The following is a 19047-nucleotide window of genomic DNA, read 5'->3' as shown; positions in this document are numbered from 1 at the left end:
CCAGCAAGCCTCCTGCCTTCCCACCCAACTCACTGCCAAGGCCCAGCAGTGAGTTGGAACCTTTAGGATCCCAGTCACGCCAGCAGGAACTTCTGCTGACCTGGTCCTGGCTTGCATGGGAGGCTCTTCCTTATCAAGAGCTCTCAGGCATTGTGCGGGGGGTGTGTATGAAAGTTAGAGCTGGAGGGTGGGGGAGGGAAGAGAGCAAACCTGACCTTGAGTAATTAGCAGGCAGTCTTATCACCCAGAGGACAGGTGAGACTTCCCAGAGATGTGATTTCATTACCCGTCGTCTTGTTGAACAGAGATGCCAATATTCTACACATTGGAATCACCTACGAGCTTTTTAAAAATCTGTGTCCAGGCTCCTCCCCAGCCCAATTACGTAAGAGTCTCTGGGTGGGGCCTGGGCCTCCCTGATTTTTAAAGCTCCCTGGCTAATTCCAATGGGCAGGCAAGGCTGGGACAGTCATCACAGGAGGACCTGCAGAATCCTTGATAAAAACACAGGGACTTCAGTGTGTTCAAGGGCCAGGCCTACCTTCCCGTCCCCATCACCCTTTTGCCCTTGAAGAGGAGTGTGAATAAACACATGTTCTGACTTGTAGTAATTCCTCTGCCTTGCAGGTAGATTAGCTTGGGCTGCCAGCTGAACATGACGCTGAGCAAGTCTTGGGGCAAAGAACAGCCCTCTGGCAATCCCGGGAAGGTCCTTTTTTTTTTTTTTTTTTTTTGTTGTTGTTGTTGTGTGTGTCTCTTTTTTTTTTTTTTTTTTTTTTTTGTCTTTTGTTGTTGTTGTTGCTATTTCTTGGGCCGCTCCCATGGCATATGGAGGTTCCCAGGCTAGGGGTCAAATCGGAGCTGTAGCCACCGGCCTACGCCAGAGCCACAGCAACGCGGGATCCGAGCCGTGTCTGCAACCTACACCACAGCTCACGGCAACGCCGGATCGTTAACCCACTGAGCAAGGGCAGGGACTGAACCCGCAACCTCATGGTTCCTAGTCGGATTCGTTAACCACTGCGCCATGACAGGAACTCCCGTGGGAAGGTCCTTCTGTGTCACCTGAAACAGCAGTCATTGCAAGCTGGACGGTCAGCCAGAAGACTCCAGACCTGGAGGAAGTCCCTGGCTGCCAGGTGTGTCACCAGTTCCCATAGTTCCATGGACAGGAATGACAAGCAGCCATTACAGCCTATGTTTCTAAGCCCAGATGGACTGTGCTCATATTTTTTCTTGGGAGAGGCCTGGAGTGGAGGGGTCCCCAGAGCTGTGTGCCTGGGGCTCCTCTCTACCTAGTGAGCTGGGCCACACAGTGTTTAGGGGAAGCTGATCTAATAGGACACTATGTTCAACCCAGACTGGAGATCTGACAGAGCAGACCGTTTTGATTGGACCTATTCTGAGCAACCTGAATCTGTACTGACTCTCCTTCTTACATTACCCTGTCCCACTTTTGATCAAAAGACCAAAAGGAAGTCAGTGAGTAGCTTTCATGGCCAGGGAAAGGTTTTTGAATTATCAGCGTTCTGAGTTCTGAAAATGACCTCTCTCTCTCAATATCTCTCCCTCTCTCTACTCCATCAAGGGCTGGATCTCCAGGACCACAGGAACTTCTTCTTTTACATAGGCCATTCATAGGTCACCCCGAAGCTTGCAAAACACATGGACTTGAGATGATTCCTGTTTTGAGATTCAAAGGACTGTTTTCATGAGCTTTTCCAGGCTCACTAGGATTCTTTCATTAAAGTTTAATCAAATCAAACTTAGTCCAATTTAAAACCTCAATTTCATGTGTAGGGTTAGATATCTTTTTAGGGATTGTGGTGTTTTCTCTCTCCAGCAGGCTTGGTGCAGGGAGCACAGGCAGGACAAAGATCTCTGTGAAGTGCAGGACATGCGCAGGGAAGTTATCTGCGGTCAACAGCTGGTTCCCCGCCCCAGTCTGGCCTCCAGGGGGCCCTCCTGTCCCTAGAGCAGCAGTGGAAAGGGGGTAATTCTGCAGGCCTGAGGTATGGGGCATTCCAAGGGCCAAGAGACCTTGGTGTGGGACAGCGTTGGGCTATTCAGCTACCTTCAGGCAGGCAAAGGGGCTTCAGTTATAATAGAGCAGCTTGGAGTGATTCTGCTCAGCTACTGAAGTGAGCACTTCACTAACGTTAGTGAAGCTACCCCAGATCTTGTGGGAGGGGTCTGGGATGCTGACAGTGCAGATGTGGAAGGGGCTCCCCCACCCTGCCGGCTGCATTGTCTCTAGTTTGGCGGGTGGGGTGCTGGCATTTACCTGCTTTGGCTTCTCATTGTGTAGTGGCCTTCCAGCTTCTCCCTTCATCTGGAATAAGAAAGCGCAGCTGAGTCTGGATGTCATTTTCACATACAACCAAGGAAGTAGGGGATGGAGAAAGTCAAGGTGAATGACTAGCAGTAATTTTTAACACTGGTTACTCATTAAAATCACCTGGGAGTTAAAAAAACAAAAACAAAAAAACAAAATTCCTCCCCCCCCCCGAAAGCAAAAAACCCCACCAATCTCTCTCTGGGCCAGCACTCCAGAGGCCAAGTTGATCTGGGCATCAGTAATACAATGAGGGATGGTTGGCCACAGGATTTTGCCTCTGGAATTGGCTTCCTAAGAGATGAACTGTGACAAATGGCTTTACTCAGTGTGACCCCATGTCATTCAGAAGGAATCTCTGTCCTCTGCACCCCCACTGTACCCTAACTGCCAATGGCCTATGGCTCTCAGGACCCTAGACTCTTCCTTGACCTGCTCGGTTGACCTCTTTTTTGCTTTTTGCTTTTTAGGTCCACAACTGCGGCATACGGAAGTTCCCAGGCTAGGGGTCGAACCAGAGGTACAGCTGCCCGCCTACACCACAGCCACAGCAACGTCAGATCCGAGCCGCATCTGCGACCTACACCACGGCTCACTTACAGTAACACCGGATCCCTAACCCATCCTTGGCTGAGTGAGGCCAAGGATTGAACCCGCATCCTCATGGATACTAGTCGGGTTTGTTACCTCTGAGCCACAACAGAAACTCAAAAACTTCTTTAACTGCCATGAAGTCAGGTTATCACACACATGGGCTGGATTTGGAATGCTGACTGAAACTGAAGCATTATGTAAACTGTTCAATGTGATTTAAACAGTAGGCATGTTTCTATAGAGAAATCGTTAGGACAATTAGCTTGGAATCTAACACTGTTCTCAAGGTCATATCTCAATTGCATCTGTCACTTTCTAGTTATGCGACCTTGGTCAAATAATCTCTGAGCCTCGGCTTCGTGAGAGGTAAAATGTGAATAATAGTGTTTCCCTCTCATGGGATCCCTGCCTGGAGGTGGTAAATGCCATAAATGCCATACAGAGAGCTTGTCCTTCCTTGGGTCTTGGCATGGTACCTGCTTACTGCACGGTAACTGTGAAGTGGGTGAGTGAAGCAGAGGATGTGGTTCACGGGCCCAGCTGAGCCTCAGGAAGCCCTACATCAGTGTCACCCAGGGTTTGCTGCACATCAGATTCCAGGCTACACTCCAAATCAGAATTTTAATGTGGAGCCTCAGAAACGGCATTTCAGACTTGTTCAGAGGTGGTTCTGAGACTCACATTTTTTTTTTTGAGAGAGAAAAAAAAATACGGATTTAATCGGACCTCCTACTTTTCCATAGCAGCATTTATTTATGTATTTTATAATGATTTTTATTTTTTCCATTATAGCTGGTTTACAGTGTTCTGTCAATTTTCTACTGTACAGCATGGTGACATGTATACATTCTTCTCACCTTATCACGCTCCGTCATAAGTGACTAGACATATTTCCCAGAGCTATACAGCAGGATTTCATTGCGTGTCCATTCCACATGCAATAGTTTACATCTATTAACCCCAAGTTCCCTATCTATCCCACTTCCTCCCACTCCCCCTTGGCAACCATAAGTCTGTTCTCCAGGTCCTTGATTTTCTTTTCTGTGGAAAGGTTCATTTGTGCCATATATTAGATTCCAGATATAAATACTATTCAGCCATAAAAAAGAACAAAAGAATGCCATTTGCAGTAATATGGTTGGAACTAGAGACTTTCATACTAAGTGAAGTAAGTCAGAAAGAGAAAGACAAATACCATAGGACATCACTCACTCACTAACATTGAACAGCTGTTGGCCCTGGGCTGTTGGCCTAGTAGATTAGGTTGGCAGTGAGGAGGAGGGCCTTACTGCCAGTCCAGGCTAGTTAGGTTTGTGCTGTGGGATGGTAAAGGTGATGGTGGGAGAGAGAGTTGAACTGGCCATCAATGGAGGTGTAGGGGCAGGGGTTGGGTCTTGACAATGCCCTTCTCACCTACTCCCAACTCCCATCCCCTGTTCTTGGCTGAAATTGGAAGCAGGAATTATGGATTGTTCAAAACAGGTTACTTCCTTAAGTCTCCCAAACTGGCTTCTCTGCTAAGGTGCCAGCCTGGGATGGTAGTTGGATTTGGTGGGAAGGTGCTTGGGGATTCACTTGCCTTGAGCTGCTGGCCAGCTTGACTTTTTTGTTGAGTATCTACACTTCTTGTTTTATCATAAAAATTTAACTATTGAAAATGTGGTTCTAGTGCATGCAGGCAGACATATACAATATATTAGAAAGTCTGGAAACCAATCTAAAAGTATACATGGGAACTTAGTATAGGATAAAAAGAAATCAGTATCAATGGATCTTGAATGGATGCTGAATCTCCCCCATGATAAGAGAAATGTGAACTAAAACTAGAGTAAGATATTATTTCTCACTCATTAGCATGGCAAAAAGCCAAATGTTTGGCCACATTGCTGAGGCTGAGGGTACTTTAAAATTGTTCTTTTTGGAGTTCCTGACATGGCGCAGTGGTTAACGAATCTGACTAGGAACCATGAAGTTGCGGGTTCAGTCCCTGCCCTTGCTCAGTGGGTTAATGATCCGGCGTTGCCGTGAGCTGCGGTGTAGGTTGCAGACGTGGCTTGGATCCCGCGTTGCTGTGGCTGTGGTGTAGGCCGGTGGCTACAGCTCCGATTTGACCCCTAGCCTGGGAACCTCCATATGCCATAGGAGCAGCCCAAGAAATAGCAAAAAGACACACCAAAAAAAAAAAAAAAAAAAATTATATTTTTTTTAAGTTCCTGGGCCAGGGATCAAAACCTCACCATAGCAGCAACCCAAGCTGCTGCTATGATAACACCAGATCCTTAACCTGCCGCACCATGAATATCTTTGATGGAGTTCCCGTCATGGCTCAGTGGCTAACAAATCCGACTGGGAACCATGAGGTTGCAGGTTTGATCCTGGCCTCACTCAGTGGGTTAAGGATCTGGCGCCACTGCGAGTTGTGGTGTAGGTTGCAGATGCGGCTCGGATCCCATGTTGCTGTGGCTGTGGTGTAGACTGGCAGCAACTACAGCTCCTAGCCTGGGAACCTCCTTATGCTGTGGGTGTGGCCCTAGATAAGAACAAAAAATAAAAATAAAATATATCTTTGTTGACATAGAGTTCACATACAAGTTATCCATTTAAAGTGTACATTTAGGAGTTCCTGTCGTGGTGCAGTGGTTAACGAATCCAACTAGGAACCATGAGGTTAAGGGTTCGATCCCTGCCCTTGCTCAGTGGGTTAACTATCCATCGTTGCCGTGAGCTGAGGTGTAGGTCGCAGACACTGCTCGGATCCCATGTTGCTGTGGTTCTGGCATAGGCTGGTGGCTACAGCTCCGATTAGACCCCTAGCCTGGGAACCTCCATATGCCATGGGGGTGGCCCAAGAAATGGCATAAAGACAAAAATAAATAAATAAATAAGTGTACATTTATATAGCTTTTAATATATTGAGTTATGCATTCATCACTACAATTTTATTATTACTATTATTTTTGTGTGTGTGTCTTTTTAGGGCCACACCCTTGGCACATGGAGGATCCCAGGCTAGGGGTTGAATCAGAGCTGTAGCTGCTGCCGGCCTACACCACAGCCACAGCAACTTCAGATCTGAGCCACATCTGCGACCTACACCACAGCTCACAGCAACGCTGGATCCTTAACCCACTGAATGAGGCCAGGGATTGAACCTGTGTCCTCATGGATGCTAGTCATGTTCATTTCTGCTGAGCTACAATGGGAACTCCTACAGTCTTCATTGTTTTCATTACCCCAAGAGAAATCCTGCTCCCTTTAGCCATGAATTTCCAGTCTCTCTATCCTCCCCCACTCTGCCCCCACATTGGCAACTATTAATCCTCTTTCTTTTTCTGTGGAATTGCTGACTCTGGACATTTCATATAATGGAATAATACAATATGTGGTCCTTTATGCCTGGCTCTTTCACTTAGCATAATCTTTTCAAGGTCATCCATGTTATAGCATGTATCAGTACTTCATTATTTTCTGTCGCCAAATAACGTTCATATGGATATATCATATTTTGTTTATCCCTGCTTCTGTGGACATTGGGGTTGTTTCCATTTTATGGCCATTATGAACCAAGCTATGAACAATTTTTCACAAGCTTTTGTGTTGAGACACATTTTTATTTCTCCTGGATGTATGCCTAGGAGTGGAATTGCTGGATCGTATAGTATCTATAGTGAAGTTTTTGAGGAATGGCAAGTGGTTACACCAATTTAATTCCCAAAAGTAATAGTGTACGAGGGTTCCAGTTTCTCTGCATCCTCACCAACACTATTATTGTCCTTATCGAATAAAACCATAACCTGGGGAAGAGGAGCATTACAGGTCCTGCTATGGGACAAGGATGAAGGACCCTAGATAAAGGAGGCCAGGTGACTTCCCAGAGTTTGTAGATGTCCAAGCCAGGGCCGGGACCCAGCTTCCAATATCTCTAAGGGTATTTAATTCTTTTGAGCATGATTATGCTTGGCTTTATTATTCTTTTTTTTTTTTTTTTTTGGTCTTTTTATGGCCACATCTGAGGCATATGGAAGTTCCCTAGCTAGGGGTTGAATCAGAGCTGTAGCTGCCAGGCTACACCACAGCCACAGCAATGTGGGATCTGAGTTGTGTCTGTGACCTACACCACACTTCATGGCAATGCCGGATCCTTAATCTACTGAGTGAGGCCAGGGGTGGAACCCAAGTCCTCATGGATATTAGTCAGGTTCGTTACACCTGCTGAGTCAGAATGGGAACTCCTGGTTTTATTATTCTAGATGCATGTTTATGAACTTAGGAAATATACCTTCCCTTTGACCCATGTTTCTTACAGAATACTTATGCTGAACAAAGGAAGAGAGGATGGTGATATACTAACTGCCTTCAAGGGTTTGAGGTGTTAGGACAGCAGAGGAAGGCGGTAAGATGGTCACCATCTCCACTGTGAATTCTACCACAGCAGAAGGGATATAGTCAGCTCAGAGGAAAAGCCTGTCAGGGAAAATTGCTGGGACATTTGATACCCAGACAGGGAGGCAGCCTTTAAGAAAAGGTATCAGAGAGTTCCTGCATTGGCTCAGTGGAAATGAATCTGACTAGTATCATGAGGATGCAGGTACCATCCCTAGCCTCGCTCAGTGGGTTAAGGGTCCAGCATTGCTGGAGAGAGAGAGAGAAAGGAAGGAAGGGAGAGAGAGGAAGGAAGGGAGGGAGGGAGAAAAGAAAAAAAGAAAAGGCATCAGAATGTTTGTTGTGATGTCAACCCAACCCCTAGGGGAGTGGATTTCAGCCTCACTATGGAGCCCCCACCCCAGCCCCTCTCCCACCACCCCCACCCTCCCAGGCCCGCTGCTTTGCCTCCTCTGCTCCCACCTGTAGCTCTCTGTGTTGCCTGGCAGGCAGCAGGAGAACCTGTTTTTCCACCTCATTGTGAAGGAAGAGTGAAGCTGTAGGCCTTTACTCCCTATTCTGACCCAGGGGCACAGTCAGGATTCCTTTGCTTACTTGAGTGTTCTGGGTGTTTTGTGGTCGTGTTGTGTACCACCCGAGGCTTCCAGAGGATAGCTGTACAAGCATTCCAGGAGACGTCTCAGCCCCAAACTATGGTAAACACTAGTCTCCCACATCGCTGATATAGATGTTCCTTAGTAACCTGACTTTATAAGGATTCCCAAGAATTCTCAAGAATTCATTTTTTTTTTTTTTTAATGGCCGCACCTGCGTCAATGGACGTTCCCAAGCTAGCCATCAAATCCAAGCTGCAGGTTGCTGGTCTACACCATAGCTCACGGCAACGCTAGATCCTTAAGGCACTGAGCAAGGCCAGGGATGGAACCCACATTGTCATGGATACTAGTAGGGTTCATTACTGCTGAGCAACAACGGGAACTCCCCCCAGATTGCAGTTTAGCATATCAAGGAATGCTAAGTTTTAGTTGTATCATACTCATTAAAAAAAAAAATCAAGATAAATGTAAGAATCTTCCACACAAATACCAAAAAGTGCCATTGAAGATATTCTTTACTCTGTTATTTAGTTCCCCCCAGATGGTAGTGCACTTGTTATGAGGATGCAGATGACAAACTGTTATAGAGAAATTAGTGCTCAGAGTCTTCCTCTTTGGAAGAAGTGGTATGCTTACTTGTGGAATGCAAAAAGTTAGGCAATCCATTTTGGTTCTCCCCACCTTTTCTGCTTTGGTTGCCTGTTAAGTTCAGATTTAAATTTAATGCTCAATTACACATCTCAGGATTGTTTTTCCTATTTTATAATCCAGTATATAAAAAATGATGTATGTCCAAGGATGTTGTGACATTGTTTTTAATGGCTAAAGATTGGAAACAACTTAAAATCTGTCATAAAGGGTGGGTTAAATAAATTATAGTACGTTCAGTAACGAAATATTCTATAACCATGAAAGAAATAAGGCAGTCTTGTGTATACTTTCCAGAACTCTTGAGAAAAGCAATATGTGGAACATATGCGAGTGTGTGTGTGTTTGTGTGTGCTGTTTATGTATGCACATAATAATCCATAAAGTATTAGACTATTGCTGGAGGAATATCCAAGGACCTGGTTACAGTGGTGGCTTCTAGTGTGATAATTGGGTGGCTGAGGGATAAGGTAGAAGGAAGGCTTTTTATCATGTGCCTTATTTTCTGCTTTTTGAATTTTGTACCATGAGTGTGTGTGTGTGTATATATATATACACACACACATTTTTTTTGTCTTTTTGTCCTTTTTAGGGCCATACCCATGGCATATGGAGGTTCCCAGGCCAGGGGTCCAGTTGGAGCTGTAGCCGCCGGCCTACGCCACAGCCATAGCAATGCAGGATCGGAGCCGCATCTGCGACCTACACCACAGCTCATGGCAATGCCGGATCTTTAACCCACTGAGCAAGGCCAGGGATTGAACCTGCAACTTCATGGTTCCTAGTCAGATTCATTTCTGCTGCGCCATGACGGGAACTCTGAGTATATTTTACTTATTCAGAAAATTATAGAAACATTAAGAAATTTAAAAAAATTCAGTGCCCCTTCATGGGAAATATTTCACTGAAGATTCATAGAGTAGTTTGCAATAGTTTAAATCATATTAATTTTTGGAGTTCCCGTCGTGGCGCAGTGGTTGACGAATCCGACTAGGAACTATGAGGTTGCGGGTTCGATCCCTGCCCTTGCTCAGTGGGTTAACGATCTGGCGTTGCCGTGAGCTGTGGTATAGGTTGCAGACTCGGCTCGGATCCCGCGTTGCTGTGGCTCTGGCGTAGGCTGGTGGCTACAGCTCCGATTGGACCCCTAGCCTGGGAACCTCCATATGCCGCGGGAGCGGCCCAAGAAATAGCAAAAAGAGAAATAGCAAAAAGACAAAAAAAAAAAAAAAAAATCATATTAATTTCAATTCCTCAAGGGCTTTGAGAAGTTTTGGCCTCCCCTGAACTTTTATGGCAATTTTCCTATGCTCATTTTTCAGCGTAAAAAGATCCATAGCTTTCCTTAGATTATTAAAAGTGACTATGATAAGGACCCTGTTTCTTCTTTTTTTTTTCTCTAACAATTTTACATGGTCCAAAAGCAAAGCAGGAGTTCCCATTGTGGCTCAGTGGTAACCAACCTGATTAGTATCCATGAGGATGCAGGTTCAATCCCCGGCCTCACCAGTGGGTTAAGGATCCGGCATAGCTGTGAACTCTGGTGTAGGTCACAGATGCAGTTTGGATCCTGAATTGCTGTGTCTGTGATGTAGGCCAGCATCTGCAGCTCCGATCCAACTCCTAGCCTGGGAACTTCCATATGTTGTACCTGCAGCCCTTCAAAAAAAAAAAAAGGCAAAGTAATAGCAGCAAAGTACCACTCTCTGTGGCCCCAGTCAAAATAGTATGAAAGGTATGTGTCATGGTTTCTAATTAGTTTTTCTTCCCCTAAAGCTGTTTATGTTCTGTTGTACATACCTTTTTTTTTTTTTTTTTTGGCTTTTTGGCTTTTTAGAGCCATGCCTGTGGTATATGGAAGTTCCTATCCTAGGGGTTGAATCAGAGCTGTATCTTCTGGCCTATGCCACAGCCACAGAAACATGGGATCCGAGCTGCATCTGCGACCTAACTACAAGCTCAAGGCAACGCTGGATCCTTAATCTGCTGAGCAAGGCCAGGAATTGAACTGGCATCCTCATGGATACTAGCTAGATTTGTTTCCACAATGGAAACTCCTATATACTCTTTTATTAGAAGCTATCCCAAAGTCTTTTGAGACAGAGGCTGGATGTAAAGTATTAACCAGCTATTAAAATTAACAAGAGGAGTTCCCGTCATGGCGCAGTGGTTAACGAATCCGACTAGGAACCATGAGGTGGCGGGTTCGATCCCTGCCCTTGCTCAGTGGGTTAACAATCCGGTGTTGCCGTGAGCTGTGGTGTAGGTTGCAGACGTGGCTTGGATCCTGCGTTGCTGTGGCTCTGGCGTAGGCCGGCGGCTGCAGCTCCGATTCGACCCCTAGCCTGGGAACCTCCATATGCTGTGGGATTGGCCCAAGAAATGGCAAAAAGACCAAAAAAAAAAAAAAAAAAAATTAACAAGAGAGACTAAGTCAGCTGTCAGTACAATGTAACCTTAACCCTGGGAGGAGGCAGCTCTGTCGATTCCACAAGGCAAGGTGCTGATGCCCACAATGTCCATGTCACGGAAACTGAGTTTCACTGAGACTGAGAGATTAGGTGCTGATACTGAAGTTTGACCTTGGAACCCTTTGCTCCATGTAAGTCTGCTGGCCAAAGGGAAAGTAACTTTATCTTCTGGTGATAGGAATGTCCCTTGGCTGCAGAAGTCACAGCATTTATCTGTTGACATCTGATTTCATTAGAAGCAATGAAGCATTTTGTAACATGCCATTTGTTCTTTGCTAAGCCAATAGGCCGATAAGCTGATTTCCAAGATATTTATTCCTCTAAACTACACAGCTGCAACCTTATCATTCTTCTGAATATTTTATGCCAGAGCAGCTTGTTTTCTGTGCCTATGTCAGTAGACTTGCTTTCAGTTTTAACTGCACAGAGTCAGTCGGAAGGGTTCTAGGAGAAACCCAACCATGGTGAGTAGATGTGTCTTCACCAGGAGAAGTTCCTCAACATTGTTTGCCAGTCATAGTGCTCAAGTTAGACGTTTTGGTGAGGAAAATCAACAACAACAGTTATCAACTATTTACTATGTTAAGGTACTATAATCATTACCTTTTAATGATGCGTCCTTTCTTTTTCTCTTTTCAAGTCTCCAATTGAAGAACGAGAAGTGGTCTTAACTGCTCATCTATTCTTTTTTTTTTTGTCTTTTTGCCATTTTTTGGGCCACTCCCGAGGCATATGGAGGTTCCCAGGCTAGACGTCTAATTGGAGCTATAGCCGCTGGCCTACCTATGCCAGAGCCACAGCATCGAGGCGGGATCTGAGCTGCGTCTGCAACCTACACTGCAGCTCACAGCAACATCAGATCCTTAACCCACTGAGCAAGGCCAGGCTTTGAACTTACAACCTCATGGTTCCTAGTCGGATTTGTTAACCACTGAGCCACTATAGGAACTCCTGCTCATCTATTCTGATGCACTCATTTTCCACTTGAAGAAATGGAGGCATAGAAATAATCATTATTACACAGCTATTTAGTGGCAGAACTTGAATTCAGTGCTAATATGCCAGCTGAGTTAGCCAAAGGTATAGAAGGTGCTGGTGTCAGTGAATACATGGGGGGCATTGGAATTGTAAAGGGGTACTAAGGAACAAGGTCAGCCTCTGTTAGCCACAAATAATGGATTGGATATTGTGGATGTGTTTGTGTGTGTGGTTTTTTTTATTTTTTATTTTTTTTAATTCCAAAGGTAAAATAGAGAATGGCTTTCTAAGATATTAATCATTCTTTTGAGAAATATTTATTGTGTGCTGGATACAATGCTAGCCACAGGGGATCCAAAGATGAATAGATCTACTTCTTGGCTCTGTTTAGTAGCATAATAGTATAACTTTGATTTTTCTAAGGGAGAAAGTATGTAGGAGGAGAATATGAAGTAACATTTATGTTACGATATTCATTCAAGACAATGAAATGCATGTAGAAAAGAGTTAAACTCCAAGACAAAAATGACTCTCATTTACCTTTGGAATTAAAAAATGTCTCTGGACAGTTTTATCAGTGCTCCCTTCGCAGCTTTTGCAGTGGGTACTTAAAGACTCTTTTTGAGTTAACTGCCCCACTTGACTGCATGCTCATGAGGCTGAAAGCCTGCCTGTTTTATTTACTGTGAGATCCACAGCACCAAACACAAGCCTGGTTTGTAGCAGATACTCAGGAAGTTTTTGCTAAATAAATGAAAGAGGAAAAGAAGACTTGCTTTTTGCCCTCAGAATGTGTCCAGCACTGGCTCTTGAACATTTAAGCACCTGTCCCTGCACTACAGACTTTCTAAAGTCAGAAGCTAATGAGCAGAACATTTGCTTTACTAAATTGAACTGAATCTTCATATCCCAACCAGAGAAATGTAGTTGGAATTGCATATGAAACTGAAGCAGCCTACAAGTCTGTCTTGTCTTGCTTGCCTCAGCCTCTCAGGACCTGTATGAGCACCCTGAAAACCACGGGTCCGTTGCTCACCCCATCTATGCACACTGCATTCCCCTCACACAGTGACCTCTGTGGGTGTCTCAGAGGTGTACCACACTTACTTAAAGTCTAGCACCGAAGAGCTGTTGATAAATCCCTCTATGTTGCATCAAAACAGCTTTGGTATGGTTGTCCATCTCCTAGCCCACACATCTATCTTGGGTCCTTGCAATTTTAAGTCTTATAATTAGCCCCATCCCTTCCAGGTGACCCCAGCAAATTAGAGAGGAGAAGCAATTCAACCACAGTTGCATCCTGGCAGTCTCTTCCAGTTCAGATTTTCAAGTTCTGACTTGGGACTTTTTAAGCCAAACGCAGTCCATTTGACAGAATTACCTGTCAAATGTTAGAAAAACAAGACTACAGAGGAGGTAGATGGTGCGCACACAGGCAGAGGACTCAGACATTAGTGAGCTATGAAGGGAACTCTGTGTACTAACGTAACATCCCAGGACATTGTTCAGAGGCACATGTCACCAGTACTGTAAGTGGAGAAGACAGAAAGGTGGTAGAGGGAAGAAGGGTGAACTTTAAATGAACTTGGACACATCCTGACCTTGGTGACCAGCTTCCCTGCGTGGCTTCCCAGCTTGCACTCACCTCTGCAGTGGACTGTTTCCCAGCACCTCCGAGGTACCGCTTTCTCTTCCTCCAGCCCCTGTGTGAGGTGCTGCCCTGTTGCTGAGCCGCTGCTGCCTCACCCTGTTAATACAAGGGTGTGCTGGGATCCTGGCCAAGGTGATCATGTTACAGCAGCCAACTGGCTCTGGCCAGGCACGTGACAAGAGAAAAAAAATTGGGTCTGTTTTGACTGGAAACAAAAACACCTTTTTGCCAAAGGACATCTCCTGAAAGCCAAGAGGAAATGTGAAATCTAAACCAGCACTGGAAAAAGCGCATCGGCTGAACTCTGGGCTTTTTTCCTTCTTTTCAACAAACTTTCTTCATCTTCCTCAACTTAAAATGTTGCTGTCCCGTAGGAGGCACTTTTGATAAGAGACGTGGGTATCAGATAATGTTGAAGAGTGGAAAGTGGGCAGTTCAAGTGGATAGAAAGGTTCCATGGGCTGGAGGACTTCATTTTCTCATTTTTGATTCTGTTGCTGCTGAGGGCAGCCAAGGGAGTAGCATCAGCTACTATGGTTGAGTCTAGATGCAGGAAAGTAATACCCAGAGAGGTTAAGTTTATACTTCGAAACAGGGGAAATTAGAATACAGGATGACGCATGATGTGAAATTGTGATAACTTTGGGAAAGAACTGATTTTTAAACTTTCTAAGAATTATTGCTATTTTTAGAGGTTGAATTATTTTAAAAATATTTTATTGAAATATAGTTGATTTACAAAATGTGTTAATTGCTGCTATACAGCAAAGTGTTTCAGTTATACACACATACACACACATAACTTTTCATATTCTTTTTCATTATGGTTTATCACAATATACTGAATATAATTCCTTATGCTACATGGTAGGACCTTGTTGTTTATCCATCCTTTACATATACTAGTTTGCCTCCGATAATCCCAAACTCCCAATCCTTATCTCCCTCCTGGCAACCAGAAATCTGTTCGTCATATCTGTGAGTCTGTTTCTGTTTTGTAAATATGTTAATTTGTGTTGTGTTTTATTTTTATTTATTTTTTATGGCTGCACCTGTGTTGTATGGAAGCTCCTGGGCTAGAGGTCAAATTGCAGCTGCAGCTGCAGACCTATGTCACAGCCACGGCAACGCCAGAACCATGCTGCATCTATGACCTATACCACGGCTTGCAGCAACCCCAGATCCTTAACCCACTGAGCGAGGCCAGGGATGGAACGGCGACTATGTTGGGTTCTTAACCTGCTGAGCCATAATGGAAACTCCTATATTGTATTTTAGATTCCACAGTTCATTCTTTTTTATGGCTAATATTCCATTGTGTTTGTGTGTGTGTATACACACCACATCTTTGTCCACTCATCTGTCGATGGACATTGAGGTTGTTTCCATGTCTTGGCCATTGTAAACAGTGCTGCTCTGGACATAGGGGTGCATGTATCTTTTTGAATTACAGTTTTATCTGGATATATGCCTACCCGGGGGTGGGACTGCTAGATCATATGGCAATTCTATCTTTAGATTTTTGAGGAACCTCCATACTGTTTTCCAAACTGGTTGCACCAATTTACATTTCCATCAACAGTGCAGTAGGGTTCCCTTTTCTCCACATCCTCTCCAGCATTTGTTATTTGTAGACTTTTTAATGATGGCCATTCTGACTGGCACGAGGTAGTTTTGATTTGCATTTTTCTAATGATTAGCAATGTTGTGCATCTTTTCATGTGTTTTTTGGCCGTCTGTATTGTCTTCTTTGGAGGAATGCTTATTTAGGTCTTCTGCCCATTTTTCAGCAGGGTTGTTTGTTATTGAGTTGTTGCAAACATTTTTGATCACTATATGCAGAAAATTTTTTTCTGTTTTCTGTTATTCGTATACTAATTGCTTATACTTACTGATAACTAATTATCATGTAATTGCTTACACTAATCTTCCCACTAATCTTTCCTGGTCTTGACCACTACCCACTACTCTGCTTCTGGTTCTTTTCTTTGAACTTTCTTTTTTTTTTCTTTTTGGGATGCACCTGCAGCATATGGAAGGTCAAGGGCCAGAGCCACGTCTGTGTTCTAGCCACAGCTTCGGCAATGCTGGATCCCTGACTCACTGCACTGGCCCTAGGAGCAAACCAGCAATGCCCACTGAAAAGCTGGATCACTAACCCACTGTGCCACAGCAGGAACTCATGTTTCTGAACTTTTTTTTTTTTTTTTTTGAAGGGCTGTACCCTCGTCATATGGAGGTTCCCAGGCTAGGGGTCAATTGGAGCTGTAGCCACTGGCCCACACCACAGCTCACGGCAACACCGGACCTATAACCCACTGAGCGAGGCCAGGGATCGAACCTGTGTCCTCGTGGATACTAGTCAGATTCGTTTCCGCTGAGCCTTTCTGGGAACTCCTCTGAACTTTTTTAGCTTACGTGAGCAACATTCCCTAGAGTAGCAGGTAACGTTTTTTGTAACCATGTCAAATAGAAGCTTTATGTGTCTCCATGGCACTAGTAATTCTGGCACACAATAGCTCCTCAGTGGAGTTTGCACAAATGAGAATCTCCCTGGTCCTCTGGGTTTTCTCTTCTTTCTATGTCTGAGTCTCACTCAGCTTTCTTGTTATTTCAAGGTTGTATAAGATGGCCCCTTCCTTGGCTGATCTCCTTTAAGGGGAGGAGAGGTCCTGAGATCCTGGAAGAAGGTAGATCTGTGTTCAAATTGAGCTCGGCCACCCACCAGCTTTGTAACCTTGGTCTCTCTTAGTTTCCTCATCTGTAAAATGAAGGCTTGGATTAGTGGATCTCTGAGGCCCCTTCCAGTTCTCATGGAGTTGAGATTTATAATTTTGTGTGCCAATTATTCTGAAATATATCCTGTAGCCTACACTCACATAACAAACACATCTAGTTAGAAGCTTCTGAGCTATTTTGAAGTCTTTGGGTCCTATTGCTCCTAGAACATTACAGAATGTTACAGAATTTCAAAATAAGATTCTCAATACTGGTCTCACATGCACACAAAAGAATCACAGGATCTCACCTATGAGATGGCCCATGCTCTATCTATGGAGTGTGTGTCTCCCGGAATAAATCTGCTTTCACTCTTTAAAAAAATAAGATGCAGGAGTTCCCGTCGTGGCGCAGTGGTTAACGAATCCGACTAGGAACCATGAGGTTGCGGGTTCGGTCCCTGCCCTTGCTCAGTGGGTTAACGATCCGGCATTGCCGTGAGCTGTGGTGTAGGTTGCAGACGCGGCTCGGATCCCAAGTTGCTGTGGCTCTGGTGTAGGCTGGTGGCTACAGCTCTGATTCGACCCCTAGCCTGGGAACCTCCATATGCCGAGGGAGTGGCCCAAGAAATGGCAAAAAGCCCAAAAAAATAAAAAATAAAAAAATAAAAACATAAATTGGATCAGCTCATTCCTGTGAGTAAAATCCTTCTGGATTTCCTGGTGGACTTTGAACAGAGTGTAGTTTAAAGTCTCCAAGCCCTTGACTCACCTGGCCTCTGCTTTCCTCTCCAGCCTCCTCTGGAGCCACACTGCCTTTGCTCCACCTCTCTGCAGCCACCCTGCCCTCCTTTCACTGCCTCTAACACACACATTCTAATCCTCTGCCTGATCTTAATCTACTGCTCCCAAATCCTCATGCCTGCTTCTCTCTGGCTGTGTCCTTCTTATCCCTTTTCATCTCTGCCTAACTGCCACCTTCTCAGAGAGGCCTTCTTTGACCTTTAAGTAACTGCCCAGATCGTCCCTCAATCCAGTTATTGTCTGTGATTTTTACCTCATTAATTTCCATCATGAGAGCTCTCAAAATTTCCCATTATCCTTTTATTTCTTACCTGAATGCTGGCTCACTTGCTGTATTGCCAGCCCCGCCACCACAGGTGCAGCACACCAGACCAGGAACCATGCCTGTTTCATTCAGCAGTGCATCTGCCAGGACCAGCATGGCACCCTGCTCACAGCAAATGGATCACAGACACAGCTGACGGGATGAACATCTAATCCAATCCCGGACTCAATCAGAAGACTCAAATCCTGGTCCTATCTTTGGGAACCAAGTGACCCTAAATTATTATTATTATTACTATTATTGTATTTTCTAGGGCCACACCCATGGCATATGGAGGTTCCCAGGATAGGGGTCTAATTGGAGCTGTAGCTGTGGGCCTAGGCCACAGCCACTGCAACACATGATCAGAGCCACGTCTGTGACCTACACCACAGCTCATGGCAATGCCGGATCCTTAACCCATTGAGCAAGGCCAGGGATCGAACCCACAACCTCATGGTTCCTAGTCAGATTTGTTAACCACTGAGCCACAATGGGAACTCCAAATTATTTACTTACTGTGAAATTAGGGGAATATATTAGTTAGAACATTTTTTATTTTTATTTTTTTTGCTTTTTGGCACCGCACCTACAACATATGGAAGTTCCTAGGCCAGGGGTTGAATTGGAGCTACAGCTGCTGGCCCAAACGACATGCACAGGAACTTGGGATTTGAACCCCATCTGTGAACTACACCACAGCCCATGGCAGTGCTGGATCCTTAACCCATCAAGTGAGGCCAGGGATTGAACCTGCAACCTCATGGATCCTAGTTGGGTTCGTTAACCGCTGAGATACGAAGGAAACTCCTAGTTAGATCATCTTGATGAAACTCTTCAGCTTTGGAAGTCAGTTTTATGATTATTATTGGTAGATTTTGAAATGTTATTTTAGTAGACTCTAGGGGAGAAGGAAAATTAAATGAGTTACAAATAAAATAATAGGATATCTATTTCTGGATTTTAAAAAGTGAACTTTTGATTTTAAAAAATGAACTCTGATCTTTTTCTTTCTTTTTTTTGGTCTTTTTAGGGCTGAACATGAGGCATGTGGAGGTTCCCAGGCTAGGGGTCCAATCGGTGCTATAGCTGCTGGCCTACGCCAGAGCCACAGCAGGACAGCATTCAAGCCTTGCTGCAACCTATACCACAGCTCAAGGCAACGCCAGATCCTTAACCGCTGAGCAAAACTAGGGATCGAACCCGCGTCCTCATGGGTACTGGTTGGATTTGTTAACTGCTGAGCCACGACGGGAACTCCCTGAACTCTGTCAGAGATCAAAAGTTTTTTCAGATTGTAATCAGAAGACCAAAATAATACTTAAATGCTTAGTCATGGAACATGATCTCTGCTTTATATTTACGAGAAGTTTGACGCTCTGTTGATAATTTTTAAGTCAGAAGGTTTTTCTGTAACACAGGAAAAGTGGGGACAACATATTTCAAAAGCTGGAAGTTAATTCCACCAATGCCAAGGAAAAAAGCCAGCTGGGTGCACTCTTCAGTTGAATGTAAAGATATATATATGATCTGATAAAAAAAAAACAACATTAAATAAGGCGACTG

General features: G+C 44.5%; 1 protein-coding gene across 1 annotated transcript in view; it reads right to left on the bottom strand.

Moving 5' to 3' along the window:
- FAXDC2 (fatty acid hydroxylase domain containing 2) overlaps positions 1–13730 on the bottom strand; it is a 30965-nt gene extending 17235 nt beyond the window's left edge. The window contains exons 1-2 of the mRNA XM_005672602.3: positions 13651–13730; positions 2285–2332 (exon numbers count right to left, since the gene is read on the bottom strand). Coding sequence (XP_005672659.1) covers positions 2285–2332 — 48 coding nt within the window. The 5' untranslated portion in view covers positions 13651–13730. The remainder of the gene's footprint in view (positions 1–2284; positions 2333–13650) is intronic.
- Positions 13731–19047: the final 5317 nt, after the last annotated feature.

This window comes from Sus scrofa, chromosome 16 (genome assembly GCF_054392235.1).
Source record: "Sus scrofa isolate SSC_HxYL_T2T_F1_AM1 chromosome 16, Sscrofa_HxYL_maternal_Yorkshire_Landrace_v2.0, whole genome shotgun sequence".
Classification (NCBI taxonomy): Eukaryota; Metazoa; Chordata; class Mammalia; order Artiodactyla; family Suidae; genus Sus; species Sus scrofa.
Note: the sequence above shows the minus strand (reverse complement) of the source record. Positions and strands in the feature narration are given on the sequence as shown.